General features: G+C 36.1%; 1 protein-coding gene across 2 annotated transcripts in view; it reads left to right on the top strand.

Annotated features, from left to right (window-relative positions):
- The first annotated feature begins 1,255 nt into the window (after nucleotides 1–1,255).
- LOC120421463 (sodium/potassium/calcium exchanger 4) overlaps nucleotides 1,256–15,592 on the top strand; it is a 35,091-nt gene continuing 20,754 nt past the window's right edge. For both annotated transcript variants that reach the window (XM_052709048.1, XM_052709047.1), the window contains exon 1: nucleotides 1,256–1,449. In XM_052709048.1, the coding sequence (XP_052565008.1) occupies nucleotides 1,407–1,449 (43 nt within the window). In that variant the 5' untranslated portion in view covers nucleotides 1,256–1,406. The remainder of the gene's footprint in view (nucleotides 1,450–15,592) is intronic.

Here is a 15,592-nt window from a genome sequence, read left to right as displayed (position 1 = left end):
AGTTTGTTCTAAAAAACACACCGTGCAATCAATTCAAAATTCAAATCAACAAAACCAACAAAATACATAATAAAATACTGGAAAGAACCTTAAATTTCTTGTTAAAGGCTAGTACGCAGATCGGAAGGAAAGGGGTCAAGAAACAGCTTTACGAACAGCAGAACAAAGGAGAGGGAGCGATTTCTTGGGACTTTTCTTCACCCTTTCTGGCTTGCTTCTGCTGCCGCTGCTGCCCATTTGAAATTTCTCTCGACCGATTCCTTCCGAAGTGCATTCACCGCTTAATTGCTCACAAATAGAGTGTCATTGAATAAAAAAATAAAAATAAAATATAATAATGCTGGATTTTCCAGACTTTTCCCAACTTTTTGACAAAAAATCACAAACTTGTTTCTCGATATTCTTTGGATACGGCTTACGAGCCGGAAGCGTTACCGCTAGGCTACATGGCTTGGTCTTGCCAGTTTGGATGGAATAGAATCAAATCTTTATAATTCCAAAAATGTGTGGTCTAATTTTAAGATGGCGCAGGTCTGTAACAAGAACTGACACGTAGGACATCGTTCCTAAAGACACGCAACGAATAGTCAAACGGCTTTTTGTTATCACTACTAAGAGGAAAAGAATCCTATGACTAATGTTGTTACCTGTTGCTTCCAATCTCTTATGTTTTGTTATCTTTTATGCTCCTAACTGACTCATAACCACACGTTGACAAACCTCCATGTACACGATTTCTTTAGGCAGAAGAGAACAGTGACAAATGTTATTATATGTTTTGGATCTGCCTAACTCCACAAGCTACTACGATGCTCAAAAGATTCCGTACACTTCGCTGGATCCATCAGTATAGAACAACGTCGCCGTCCATCATATTACCAGCATAATCTACAAACTATAGAACAAGCCATTGTCAACGCTACTACTGTGTACGTACATAGCTGAGCCGTACTTCATTGTAGTAGGTAGCCAACAACTGAAACCCCGAAAAACGGCCTCTCCTAACCGCACCTATTCTCGCCAGTAGAATCCAATATTCCAATATATCCAACGGACAAGCACTAGAGAGTGAGATGGAGAGAGCGAGCACGGAACAAAACGAGAGCAACGTCGACTTATGATGCGCTCGATTGGCAGGCCCAGCTTCCTGCAGGTCGGTTTCGGTTGGTCAGATTGATCTGGTGCTCCGGTCGGATAACATCTCTTCTCGCGCGCTTCACAGTAGTTTGGCGTCGGTCGTCGGTTGGTGCGGTTGTTCCTCCGGACATTGTGGTGGTGGTGTCCAGCTGACTTCCCAGTTGCTGTCGTGTGACCGAGACCGAGACGGAGACGGTGCCAGGGGTTATAGATAGGCCCGCAAGTTGGGATTGGCGCTTCAGTTGGCTCTGGACTGTGATTTGATCAACATGAACGAAACGACGGACTATTGGGATCTTACGAGAACTAATGGTAATACAGTTCTGTAACACGGCGGTAATCTGTTGGAGATGTCGTGTAGAAGTTGGTTGGAGGATCATGCTAGGAACAGCTAATTAGTCGTGATTGGAGTTAATAACTCAATTCAACGGATCATGAGAACAAAACCAGCGCATTACAGCGGCGGCAGCAGTGATTGTATCGAAGATATCTCCAAGATCTTCAAGTGCGCTCCCCCGGGCGCGCTGCTGATTGTCATAGACGAGAATGTTTCACTTAATTCGGGAAGATGAGAAGATTAAATAATAAAGTGGTTCAACTGTTGAGGAGCTGCGCCGTGTGTAGTTGTGACCCTTGGGGGATGCTGTATTTGTGAAGATCTTGGCGCGTCAGATATGTGTGAGGAGTGCCTTAAATTGACCAAAGAGTGACCCGCGTAACTACTCCGGCTGTAGAGTGTATGCTAAGTGCCTCCAAATGGAAACTGTATCACGGCGACTCAAAAAATTGAATAATACACAGAACACGCAAATACAGCCGAACCTCAATGTGTGCTGGTCGTTGATAACCTGCTGTCCCGCGGGGGAGATTCCGGAGATCGCCGCTGTTGTTGTGTGATTGTATTTGGGATTGTGGGGCCTTTTGTGGTCTCCCCCCGCACACCTCACGTATGTATATTCAGAACGTACACACAATACGCCAACATCACAGCCACACACCACGAGGTGATCCGAGATATGGTTCTTGGACCAGGCGCAGAGATCTTGGTTCGAGATATCAACAGAGAAGCGGATAATAAGTTATTCATTTGATAAATAAGCGCTGAATTAATCAACAATAAGATTCAATTAATTCCTCGTTGTACATGCCAGCCTGGCCGGTTGACAGATTTGTGTCGCGGAGGTATTTGAAGTGTAGTAAAACACGTTCTACCAGGGAATCGTTTTGGGTTGTGGGTGACCTGTCAAAGGTGGTGATTTATAGAGATTGCAAATGTTGAACGTATAACAAATCGCGAATCTTTGGTTTCGATAATATTGATCATACCATACTATCCGTTGATTGCAAATACGTATTGAATCGAATGATAAATTGATCATTTCAGTTAAGTGTTTGCATTGTTTGCGTTTGGTTTCAAATTTAATTGATTACAAAACTGCCGCTCGAAGCTAGTCCGTCCCATATGTTATTTCGTCAATTTTGAGGTAATGAGTTTGGTTCAAAATCATGTAAACTATTAGAAAAAAACAATAAAATATAGTACTTTGTTCTAGAAAGCCGGAGAAAATCCACTTTTCGTGAAATGGGCGGGACAACATTGACACGCGTTTTTCTCGGCTTGCTGTTTTTGCATATGAGCAATTCTCTACGAAATCGGTCTTTTTTCTTCAATTTTAATATTGCTTATTGCGAGATAAAATCACGTTTCTCCATCGCTGTGAGTGACAGGAGATAATTGCCGCCTAACTACCGCAGTGTAAAAATCAGCAAGTTGAACTGAAATTCTGCGTTGATTTGGCTGTCAACTTGGTTTGTTTTGAATATTTTCCAAAAAGTCAGCTGAAAACTCAAGGCAACCTTTGACAACAGCCAAAAATTTGTTCTGCGGTTGTCATGCGGCTGTCATGCGACCATTATCTTGCGGTCGTATCACCGCGCGTGAACTCTAATTATTAACGCCCGCGATAATATTTGTATTTTTTAATCCGACTGAAACTTTTTTGGTGCCTTCGGTATGCCCAAAGAAGCCATTTTGCATCATTAGTTTGTCCATATAATTTTCCATACAAATTTGGCAGCTGTCCATACAAAAATGATGCATGAAAATTCAAAAATCTGTATCTTTTGAAGGAATTTTTTGATCGATTTGGTGTCTTGGGCAAAGTTGTAGGTATGGATACGGACTACACTGGAAAAAAATAATACACGGTAAAAAAAAATTGGTGATTTTTTTATTCAACTTTTTAACACTAAAACTTGATTTGCAAAAAAACACTATTTTTAATTTTTTTTATTTTTTGATATGTTTTAGAGGACATAAAATGCCAACTTTTCAGAAATTTCCAGGTTGTGCAAAAAATCATTGACCGAGTTATGAATTTTTTAATAAATACTGATTTTTTCAAAAAATCGAAATTTTGGTCGCAAAAATTTTTCAACTCCATTTTTCGATGTAAAATTGAATTTGCAATCAAAAAGTACTTTAGTGAAATTTTGATAAAGTGCACCGTTTTCAAGTTATAGCCATTTTTATGTAACTTTTTTCAAAAAAGTTGCAGTTTTTCATTTTTTTAAATTAGTGCACATGCTTGTCCACTTTTGAAAAAAATATTTTTGAAAAGCTTAGAAAATTCTCTATATTTTGCTTCTTCGGACTTTGTTGATACGACCTTTAGTTGCTGAGTTATTGCAATGCAAAAGTTTAAAAACAGGAAAATTGATGTTTTCTATGTCTCACCCAAACAGCCCACCATTTTTCAATGTCGATATCTCAGCAACTAATGGTCCGATTTTCAATGTTAAAATATGAAACATTTGTGAAATTTTCCGATCTTTTCGAAAACAATATTTTCAAAATTTTCAAATCAAGACTAACATTTTTAAAAGGCCAAACATTGAATATTACGCCCTTTTAAAATGTTAGTCTTGATTTCAAAATTTTGAAAATATTGTTTTCGAAAAGATCGGAAAATTTTACGAATGTTTCATATTTTAACATTGAAAATCGGACCATTAGTTGCTGAGATATCGACATTGAAAAATGGTGGGTTGTTTGGGTGAGACTTAGAAAACATCAATTTTCCTGTTTTTAAACTTTTGCATTGCAATATCTCAGCAACTAAAGGTCGTATCAAAAAAGTCCGATGAAGCAAAATATAGAGAATTTTCTCAGCTTTTCAAAAATATTTTTTTCAAAAGTGGACAAGCATGTGCACTAATTTAAAAAAATGAAAAACTGCGACTTTTTTGAAAAAAGTTACATAAAAATGGCTATAACTTGAAAACGGTGCACTTTATCAAAATTGCACTAAAGTACTTTTTGATTGCAAATTCAATTTTACATCGAAAAATGAAGTTGAAAATTTTTTGCGACCAAAATTTCGATTTTTTGAAAAAATCAGTATTGATTAAAAAATTCATAACTTGGTCAATGATTTTTTGCACAACCTGGAAATTTCTGAAAAGTTGGCATTTTATGTCCTCTAAAACATATCAAAAAATAAAAAAAAATAAAAATAGTGTTTTTTTGCAAATCAAGTTTTAGTGTTAAAAAGTTAAATAAAAAAATCACCAAATTTTTTTTACCGTGTATTATTTTTTTCCAGTGTAGTCCGTATACATACCTACAACTTTGCCGAAGACACCAAATCGATCAAAAAATTCCTTCAAAAGATACAGATTTTAGAATTTTCATACATCATTTTTGTATGGACAACTGCCAAATTTGTATGGAAAATTATATGGACAAACTAATGATGCAAAATGGCTTCTTTGGGCATACCGAAGGCACCAAAAAAGTTTCAGTCGGATTAAAAAATACAAAAAAAATCGAATGACCGAAATCCTAGAGAACTGCTCATATGGGACGGACACGATAAGAGCAGCAGAAAATGTACTAACACTTTTCGATTTTTTTTTTAAATAAGGCATCTTTTGAGATTGAGTTCAGGATACAAAATGTATTATTGGAGCATAGCGAACCGCACTAATTCTTTTGTATGATGCTCAACTAGAGCGTCCAATTTCCCGTCCCGGGAATTCCCGGGATTTCCCGAAAAATATATTTCCGTTTCCCGTCCCGTGTTCAATTCAATTTATTTTATAGCTCATATACAATTAATCAGATTATCAGACACTTTGATATCAATAATATTAATTTTTGAAGCTACGGGAAAGAATATTTGGAGTTATTTCATAAAAAATACACTGAATTGAAAATTTTTTTTTTTTGAATTTTTTTTACCATGATCTAATGAGTTCAAAATCAAATTGGTATCTTAACATTTTTTAAATAGTTTTGTGCCTGAAGAATTATTTCAATTCGTTAAATACCTGGTATACAAGAAATTACAATATGTAGTAAAAGAAAAATGGAGCACTGGTGTAATAAGGCCGTTGCAAATATTTTTTGAAGTTTATGTCCCTCGACTCTGACCAAAGTCGAGGGGGGGCAAAAAAATAAAAAAGTATAAAAATTCAAATTACGAGCCATGGTTTCAACATTTTGATGAAAAAAGTGTTTTAAAATGCATTATACACCTGTCCAGTTGTTTTGCCATCATTAGTTTCCAAAATATCTAAGTATTCACGAAAATTTTATTTTTTGCGAAAAATATTTTTTTTGCGTTGCGTTTCAACACAATTTTTAACAAGCCCAAACATGCTAAATATGATTATCAATGCAGAAAAATGCATTTTAGTTTGTTGTCAGTTTATCAGACTTCTATTTTTATGTAAATTTTGAAGTTTCTTGGAAAAAAATTTTTTTTTGCCTCCTGATTTTTCAGACCAATTTTGAAGGAGGGGGGGGGGGGGGGGGGGCGACATAAACTTTGAAAAATATTTGCAACGGCGTAATGGGTGTTAGGAGGTTAAATATCAAAACATGTAAGACTGATTGTGACATGATGTTAATTCCAAATATTTGAAAACATTGAGTTGTTTGAAGTAAAACAAACAAGAGAAGTTTGATTTTTGCTTTGCCATTTTGTCCAAGAACTGAAACCATTATGACTTTTTTTAGAAAAGTTATTTGTCATGAAAAACATAATTTCTGCATGTTTTTTTTCCAACCTTTTGTAAATAATTTGTATGATTGTGGCGTATGGATTCATTTTAGGCGAAATTCTCGTAGGTTTCGCAGGTTAAGCACTCGCTCCTAACTCCATCCAACTAATTTTGCAAAACTTTTAAAAGTAACTTGCTTGCTCACTTCTTATTGAGCTATTTATCACTCTATTTCAGTTGAAATCGCCTTCAATGAGTTGTAATTGAACGTCAAAGTGCTGACCTGCCAACATAAGAGGTACGACGGAATTAGATGCTGTTCCACTACTCACTGTCTAATTACCTTGATAAAAAATAAATGACATTATTTTTTGATTTATTGTACTATTGGAGCTTATAAAATAAGAAAAAGATAACATTTTCTTGCAGTTTTATGATTTTTTACATGCAGTTAAGCTGTTAATTGATCTTCACACTTGTTTTAGCCTTTCAGTCGCTGTTCTAAACAACTTACAGGGTGGCCACTCAAGTCGGGAAATCGGGAAAGTCGGGAAAAAGTCGGGAATTCGCCTAAATCCGCCAAAAATCGGGAAAAAGTCGGGAATTTATGATTTTTTGTCAAAAAGTCGGGAAAAGTCGGGAATTCTGAGCATACTTGTTTGAAAATTATTTTTTAACTCTTGAATAATTTTGTAATATTTTGTACAATTTTCAAATTAAATTCACTCATTTCTGCTTTAGTAACTTACTTTAAATTTAAGGTTCTTTTCACTATTTCAATATATTTGAGTTTAGAAAAGCTGTTTAAGGCATTCAAAATCTTAATGAATATTGGAGTCTTTGACACAGATTTTCATAATATTTTTTTATTAATCAAATGAATGCTATTAATTTTTGTTCATCAAACAAGAGGTAAAATTAATGAAAAACCGATATAAAAATAGAGCCTAATGGCCAGCTTAGAATTATGATTCTATTTCATTTTGTCACATAATTGAATATTTGAAAACAGATTCCAACTTGAGTTTGGCAATGGTTTTTTTTTGGTGAATATTTTTAATTGTTTAACTAAATTCATTTAGTAATTTAAAATATGTTTTTTTTCTCCAAATGTTGCCCTTGAACTTTTTTTTGTGAGTATGGGTAAATTACCTACCATAGATAAAGCTTGATTTTCAGTTTTCGGAAAACTTAAATATCGAATAAAATCCAAAATTGAAAAACTTTTTTCGTTTTGAAAACATAAAGAATATATTGAAATTGCAAAAAAAAAACATAATCCAAGAAATTTTCAGCTATTGCAATTTTTTTTTAATTGTCTCTTCAAACATTTTGCTTAAAATAAGTGGGAAAATATAAAATCATATCAAACTAAATTTTCATTGAAAAAAAAAAAAAACAGTTAAATACTGACCACTAGATAAATTAACATTGATTAGAAAATTCAATATAAAAAATTATAAAATTAAAAAGGGAACTTGGCAAAAACGTTTTTAATGCCTTCCTTGACATTTTTATAAATCCTTTGAATGAATAATAACAGCAATTATATTTTAAGCATTCTTTGTTTGAAAATAATGATGAATTTAAAAAAATAGCAACGCTATTTTAAATTCAGTTATCTTAAACTTTGTGCCATTTCCAGTTGAAACGAAGTATCAAAAACAATATGTTTGCCAATTTAAAAAATATCATGGAAGTTATAAGTATTGTTGAACTTTCGATTATTTTTTCAAAGACTTGTGTTTCTACTCTGAATCATAATAATGAAATTCCATTTTTGGAGTTTTTTTTATTTGTTGTTTAGTTTCTGTATTTACAAAAAATGCCTATGTTTGGATTTTTTTTAAATCCATTGAGAATTTTTTTTCGGTGGTTAATATTGACTGTTCTTATAGAAAGTTTTTTGTTTGAAATCATTCTTTAGATAAGAAATGCCTATTATTTGAGCATTCTGGAAAAGTCTGGAAAAAAGTCGGGAATTTGAAAATCAAATTTGAGTGGTCACCATGAGTAACTTAGTTGCAGCAGAACCAAGATCAAAACAATTTTCAATAAATTTAAATTTCCCGGGAATTCCCGGGAAATTGGTTGAAAATTTCCCGTTTCCCGGGAAATTTGTAACCCCGGGAAATTGGACGCTCTATGCTCAACTGTCGAATGCGTATTTCTCAAAACGCATGGTTTGTACATGATTCTATTTGATATGTAGACGTCGAAATAGCCGTAAAACTTTATGGAAAAACAAATTCATAGATTCATTGAAATTAAGCAAATTATGGATAGTGTCATAACTGTTATTATGTATGAATTATTTTGCAATACTTTTTGTTTCTAGATTTGGAAAATAAGACATAAAACTTTTTGTTTTGTTTGTTTGCTCCCCTTTTCGACCTTCAACTTCTGGAGTTTTTTTTTAAAGGACCAATAAACAAAAATTATTTGTTTTTTTTTTGCATTTTGAGGGTTTTTGAACACCTCTGACTCAAGTCGGTTTCAAAAACAATTTTGTTTTTTGGCGTTTTCAAAATAATCTAAAAACTTATAAATATTCATCCATGCTTTTTCTTATCATGTTAAAAACACACTTATTTTTGCTCTCCCCGGACCATTTGCTTCGGCCAGATTTTAAGACATAAACATTTAAAAATATATTTTTTAAGTTTATGTCATTATTGCGCAATTCTCACTAACTTGGACTTCGCACTAAATTATTGCTATCGATCGCACTATTGCGACTTGTCAAACTGGCTTGGGAAATTTTAATTTTCTCAAAAAATGATCAAAGCGAGCCGATGTTTCTCACCTGTCAATCGCAATTTTAAAGTGCGAGTGTCCAGTTTGGTGGAAACTGCGACTGAAAATGTAAATAAACAACTACAAAAGTGCGAGAGAAAAGTGCGGGCCAAATCCAAGTTACAGTGCAAGGATCAATAACCATACCAATTTTTTTACCGCGACCCGTGGTGCAGGGGTAAGCGTGATTGCCTCTCACCCAGCCGGCCTGGGTTCGATCTCAGATGGTCGGTGGCATTTTTCGAGACGAGATTTGTCTGATCACGCCTTCCGTCGGATGGGGAAGTAATTGTGGCCCCGGTCTAACCTAGAGGTTAGGTCGATAGCTCTATCCAGGTGTAGGAGTCGTTTCCCTGGGTCCTGTCTCGGTGGAGTCGCTGGTAGGCAGTTGGACTAACAATCCAAAGGTCGTCAGTTCGAATCCCGGGGTGGTTTTGCAATTGCCTCAACAATCAAGCCTTCGAACACCTAGTTTCGAGTAGGAATCTCGCAATCGAGAACGCCAAGGCAATGCTGTATAGAGCGAATAATTTGATTTGATTTTTCTTAACAAATTTTTACAGACAAAATCCCAAATTCAAAGTATTTCTCGGATTAGTTTTCAAAAAGACGTAAGAGCCAATGGTAAACAAAGCCTTTTTTGCTTCAGTATTCGATCTACTTATGAAAAACCATCAAAATGCTTAAGATTGTTCATCTACACGTATTTTAAGTGCCCCAAACTAAAAATACTAAAAATAAATTAAATTTTGCAAGAATTTTGAAAAAACCGAATATTAGTGTCGGGGGTCACGGTGGCTCTTACGGCTTTTTGAAAACTCACGCGAGATTTGCAACATAATGTGAAGTAAAATATTTCTGAATTTTTTTTATGACATTACAAGCCTTACCCGACAAACTTCGTTCTGCCATTTTTTCGTTTGTTGACGTTTCTTGCTTGTTTGCTAATTCAGCCTCCTGTGATCAAAATCAGATTTTACGCAGCTTTTCCGGAATCGGTTCCAGAGTGACCAAAGTTGTCACTTTTTGGCGTAAGAACCTTCCTTGGGCTTTTAACGAACCCAACGCAACAAAGAACACCTCGATCCGACGCTCCGTATTGAACTGATTCGCATTCGAACAAAACCGTCGAAATTTTTTTTATATACAAGCCTTACCCGAAAAACTTCGTCTTTTCCTTTTTTCGTTTGTTGACGTTTTTAGCTTTTTCCTTGTTCAGCCTCCTATGATCAAAATTTGATTTTACGCCACTTTTCCCATACAATCTGCAGATCTTCCGGAATCGATTCCAAAGTGGCCAAAGTTGTCACTCTTTAGCGTAAGAACCTTCCTTGAGCTTCAGGGGTGCCCAACCTTTTGGCCCTACGGGCCAGATCTGATTTTTCTAAAGCAGAGGCGGGCCGGAACTAATATTGGTGAAGTAAAAAACAGTAAACATTTTTTAATCATAAAATTTATTTTAATAGGTTAATTCAAGTAAACAAATACATAAACAAGTGTTGCAAATAAGATTCAAATAATTTGTTTTGAAGAAAGAAATATTTTACAAAACATTTAAAAAAAATTTAAAAAAAAAGTGTATGCAAATAACGTCATGATTCGAAATCCGGACACTTAGTACCATATTATTTTTCTTATGGCTGGCAAAAAATCATGTAATAAGTTGGAAATGTAGAAATATCATCAGGATTTAGTATAAACAGTCAGATTCAAGAGAATGCATGCAAAATATGTCTTTTCTAACAATTTTTCATCAGATTTTGAAAATTAAAATGACTTGTTGTGCTTCGAATTCCGGACACTGTTAAAAGCTGATTCGAAATCCGGACACTTTTGCTTCGAATTCCGGACACTCGGTTTTGTTAATGAATCGCACAAATTTGGACTGAAATGTTAGTGAATGGCATTCTTTAGGTCTCAAATATGCTGTTAACATCAAAACAATCGATATTTTATATAAAAATTTGCTAGAATTTAAGGAAATCAAAACCATAAATTTCTGCTTTGCCTTCCCGGTGCTTCGGACGCGTATGAAATATTTCAGTTGAAATGTTTCGCAATTTTGGTAAACTTTTAATTTTATTTTATTTTGTTGTTTTTGCATTAACTACAGCGTTCAAACGAACTTTAAATGAAGGTTGATGTTAGAATTCATCAAATAACACAGTTTTGACATTCATAATGGGAACTTATATCCAAATAATTGATAAAACAAAATGAAGTGTCCGGGTTTCGAAGCGTCCGGGAATTCGAAACATGACGTTATATATCTGATTCGTCATTCTTCAAATTTCTTAGAATTATTGAAGATTATGAAAAAATGCTATCTGATTTCTTAACTTCTTTAGATTGTTTTTTAATTTTTTTAAATATTTGCAGCGATCTTTATTTTCAATATGATTAATTTGCCTTTTTTAAGCTTTTTCCCAGCAAAACTTTATCATTGAAAAGTTGCTCTGAAAAAAAAATTAATCAAAATCCCAAAAAAAAGAAACAATTGAATTAGAAATAGACACAGCAAAAACTATAAGAAATTAGAATTCAGTGTCTTTTGCAATCTTTTTGTAAAGTTTTCAAGTTTAATAATTAATTCTGATAACATCAATATTGAAATGATAAGAATTAAATTCAAACATAAAGAATGTTTAGATGTGAAATAACATCATTTAAAAAAATACAAAGGCATAATCCTAACAAACGTTGAATTAGCAACATTGTATGTCAAAAGCAAAATAAACAAATAAATGTTTTGTTATAATATCTGAAAAATTGATCTCAAGATATTTTTTTTGTTAAGACACTAAATTTATTTATTGAATATTTTATGAAGGGCCGGTCATAGAACTATTTCGAAAAGCCGTCGCGGGCCGGATTGAAACTGTTGTAAAACTAGGCAACGGCTAACTCAGGTTACGGCATGAGACACTTAAGGGTTAATCTAAGGGTCGGCTGCGCTACGGTGGTCAACAGAGGAGATCGCGGACAAGGACTAAAACGTTCACTTTCTTTACAGGTCGGGTTCAATAATTCAATAAATAGTAATTCGTTTTAAAGTGTTTTATTGTAAGTGTATGTGTGTGTGTGAGAAGGGGGGGGAGGGGGGGGGGGGTTTAGACGCTGCCGGTACGTACCGCTGCTACCTTATCGACGACGACTTCTGGGCCGAATCCGTTCGGCCGGCGAGCGCTCGCGTACAGGTGGACACCGGTTCTCCGGAACAGTGTCGACGGTGGTGGTGGTGGTGTAGAGCACGGCTGGAATCTCAGGCCTTCCCTCCTTGGCGCTATCGGGCGACCTGGGACCTGCCCAATCCGGCCAACCCGAGAGGGGAAAACGCTCCTTGGGAATTAGGACCTTCCGGTCCGAGCGTGCTCCTTGATGTTGATGGCCACCCTGGCCAGAGCAAAACGACGATCCTTGACGGGTTAGACGTAGCAGCTGGCTCCTCCGCTCTTACGGCTGCTAGGCCGAGAGTGTGCGATCGGGGTGTCGGACCAGTTTCCTGCTGACCGACAAAATGGCCGTTAAACGGCAACACAAAAGGTCCTGTGGACGGGGAGTAGTGAGTGGATTTCTAGCTGTACTCTTTAGCGTAAGTCAGCTAGTCACATCGTCCTTGCTGCAGAGCCGTACTGCAGGGCGTAAACGTACCTGGCGATGTAGGGTGCTTCGCGCACAATTTCCACCTTGCACTCACTACTAATTTTAGCTCTACGAATTAACGTCTTGATCGCACACTTGCCTGAGGGGAATAGACCGATGGCGGCCTTCCCCAGATTCCTTCAAGCCTCCGATGCCAGTGACACGGCATGACGTCACAGAGGGAGGTCACACCACCCTCTGGAGTCGTTCCATTTTCCACCCACCGGAGATGGATTCTGTTGTTCATTATTAGTGTTATTGTTGGTAGTTTGGTCCCACCTTGTTGTTGTATTGTATTAGTGTGTTAACAAATTGTGTTTTCAAAACGCTTTTCATCAAATCCCTACTAGCTGACATATAATATTCATCATTTCCCTGTTTCCCTACTAACCCTAACCTCAAAGATCGTGAACGTTCGTATTTAAATATTTATAAATTAAGGAAACCTGTAACAACGGTTACAGGATGAAATGGCTTCACGGGCCGGATCCGGCCCGCGGGCCGGACGTTGGGCAGGCCTGGCTTATACGAACCCAACGCAGCAAAGAGCACCTCGATCCGACGTTCCGTGTTGAATTGATTCGCGTTCGAACAAAACCGTCGAAATTTTTTATATATATAGATATATATATAAGAAGAAGATGTAGTTATTTTTATTTATTAAGTTTCTCAAATGTAGAAAAAAATCTCTTGAAAATAAGCCTTATTAAATGTCGAATTTTAAAATATTTGTATTTTACCTTAACCTTCGGGAAGTCGCGTGTTTTCTTTCTTACAAGTATTCTTACAAACTGTATACAAAGTACACGTACGTGACTGCTGGTGGGTTAAATTACAATAATCATTCAAAAAAATATTTATTAATTCAAACTTTTGATTTTTGCTTGGCACCAGGCATCTCGAACACGAAGTCAGCAAGAAGTACCATTTAAATCTAATATCGGACAAAAATATACTTGTGACTAAAATAAGTTAAATAGTTTGAAGAATTTGAAATAAAATACAAACAAATATTTTTGCTTTCTATCTTCGTCTACCCCGTCTAGAAACGCGGTTGTAAAGGGGTTAAATATTGCAATGGATATTTGATTAGAAATTGATCGCATTCTGTAACATTTGACACGCCATCAGTATATTCGATTAATCAAAAATACATCTCCAAACATCTAAAATCGTATCAACAGGTCGCCCCAAAAGTCAACGCTGGGTCATCTGCGGGTCTTGCACGTCAAGCCTCTTACACTTATACGCTGCTACACACAGTGAATATCACTTTAATTCAATTAAAGCTATATTCCGCCCAATAAAAATATGAGTGGAAGTGAAAGAATAAGCAAACGAATGCACGAATGGCTTCATCTCGGAACCGGTGTCGATGTGTGGATCTTGGCTATAGAATTGATCAAGTGTGTGCTAGTGCAACAATTTTACACTTCCGATCAGCTGAAGACAAGACTGAGGAGTTATCAAATAGCCATTTGAGTTAGTTTCATTGTCAAAATATATTTATTTGTTGAATATATATTGGACCAACCTTCAGTCACAAACATCTCCACATTCACATCTTTATCTGTCGTAAATCGCACATGTGACTTTCTATCAATTAATTGTGCTCCTCACTGCTAGTTCACATGGAACGACCGAAACAATAACCGACAAGATCGTATTGATATATCCACTCACGAAACGAGCTAAGGTACTCATCGTCACGACCTTAGGCCCTAACTCTCGTAAGATATGGACTGACCCTCCTCAAACTAACATGTGTTTTTGCTAACGTGTGACAAAATGGTTGAATTAATGGCGGAATCTGCGGTCAAACGGCGGGGCTTTAGACGCCATGCCATCTTTCAAAACGATCTGTACGACGACTTCCGAGAATAGAATCGCCGCTCGCATGTTCTCGTGACTTGGCTCTCGTGCCCACTTTCCGGCAAAAGCAGGGAGTGTTTTCCTTTAAAAAAGCTTTAATTTCAACACAGACACACGGAGAGGGGGTAAAATGTGTGTGCCCTGGGTCGATTCACAGCTGATTAGACTGATTGTGCCGGCAGTGTTGATGTTGATGTTGATGCTGAGTCGTGCAACAGGCGGCGTTTGAGCACGAAGATGGTGATTAATAGTTAAAAGTGAGATTTAATTGCACGCTTTGGTTGTTTATGAATGGAACAGGCCGGGAAAAATATTTCATGCATTATTGGAACCGAACACGCAACTTCCCGATCATTCACGTGATGTGCGAAAAGATTTATCGTTTATCGTTGGTGATGATTTGTGAATCAGAATGTTGTGTTGGTGTTGTTTGAGGAGGGCTGTTTCTCGCCAATGGTTTGGTTTAGTTTGAGATATTCAATGATTATTATGTAAAATTAGCTGGGGAACACGATGGCATTTTTAAAATTATCACCGGAAAATGGGATCTAAAGGAGACCCCTTAGCGACAATTTACGCCTGAAAAATTATTTACAGATAAAGCGTCCATTTGATATATATTAAACTGTCTTATTCAAACTGTTCCCAGTCTCAAATTGTAATCTCAGTCCCCTAAAAGCTCCTGGTCGAATTGAATTCTCGCTTACTTTTTCAAAAGGTCCTCTTTACCCATGACGCATTGGTTGTTTTGCAAAAGTAATCTAGAATTTATATCTTAATGGAAATCTTTTTTAACTGAGTTTTAAAATGTTTCTATTTTTCACAAAAATGCTGATAACTCCCATTAGGGATGCTTAACCCTTCATTTTGTTGCAATTTTAAGCCCTTTCAGAGGCTTTTAAAATTTTGAGATTTAATTGAATTTTGCCCTAGTTGCAATGATTTTAAGTTTCTCGAGGTTTTTAAAATTTCAATTTTTGTGTCTCGATTTGCTCTGCTTTCCTTTGACTTTGAGGTCATATTTGGCACAGATTCTAGTTCAGGGGTGACCAAAGTATGGCCCGCGGGCAAAAAGGGCCCGCGGAGCCATTTTGAATGATCATGTAAAATGGCCCGTGCAACACTTGTAAAGTGATTT

Source organism: Culex pipiens, chromosome 2 (assembly GCF_016801865.2).
Source record: "Culex pipiens pallens isolate TS chromosome 2, TS_CPP_V2, whole genome shotgun sequence".
NCBI classification, from domain to species: Eukaryota; Metazoa; Arthropoda; class Insecta; order Diptera; family Culicidae; genus Culex; species Culex pipiens.
The sequence above is the reverse complement of the archived record's forward strand: the minus strand, read 5'-3'. Positions and strand labels throughout refer to the sequence as shown.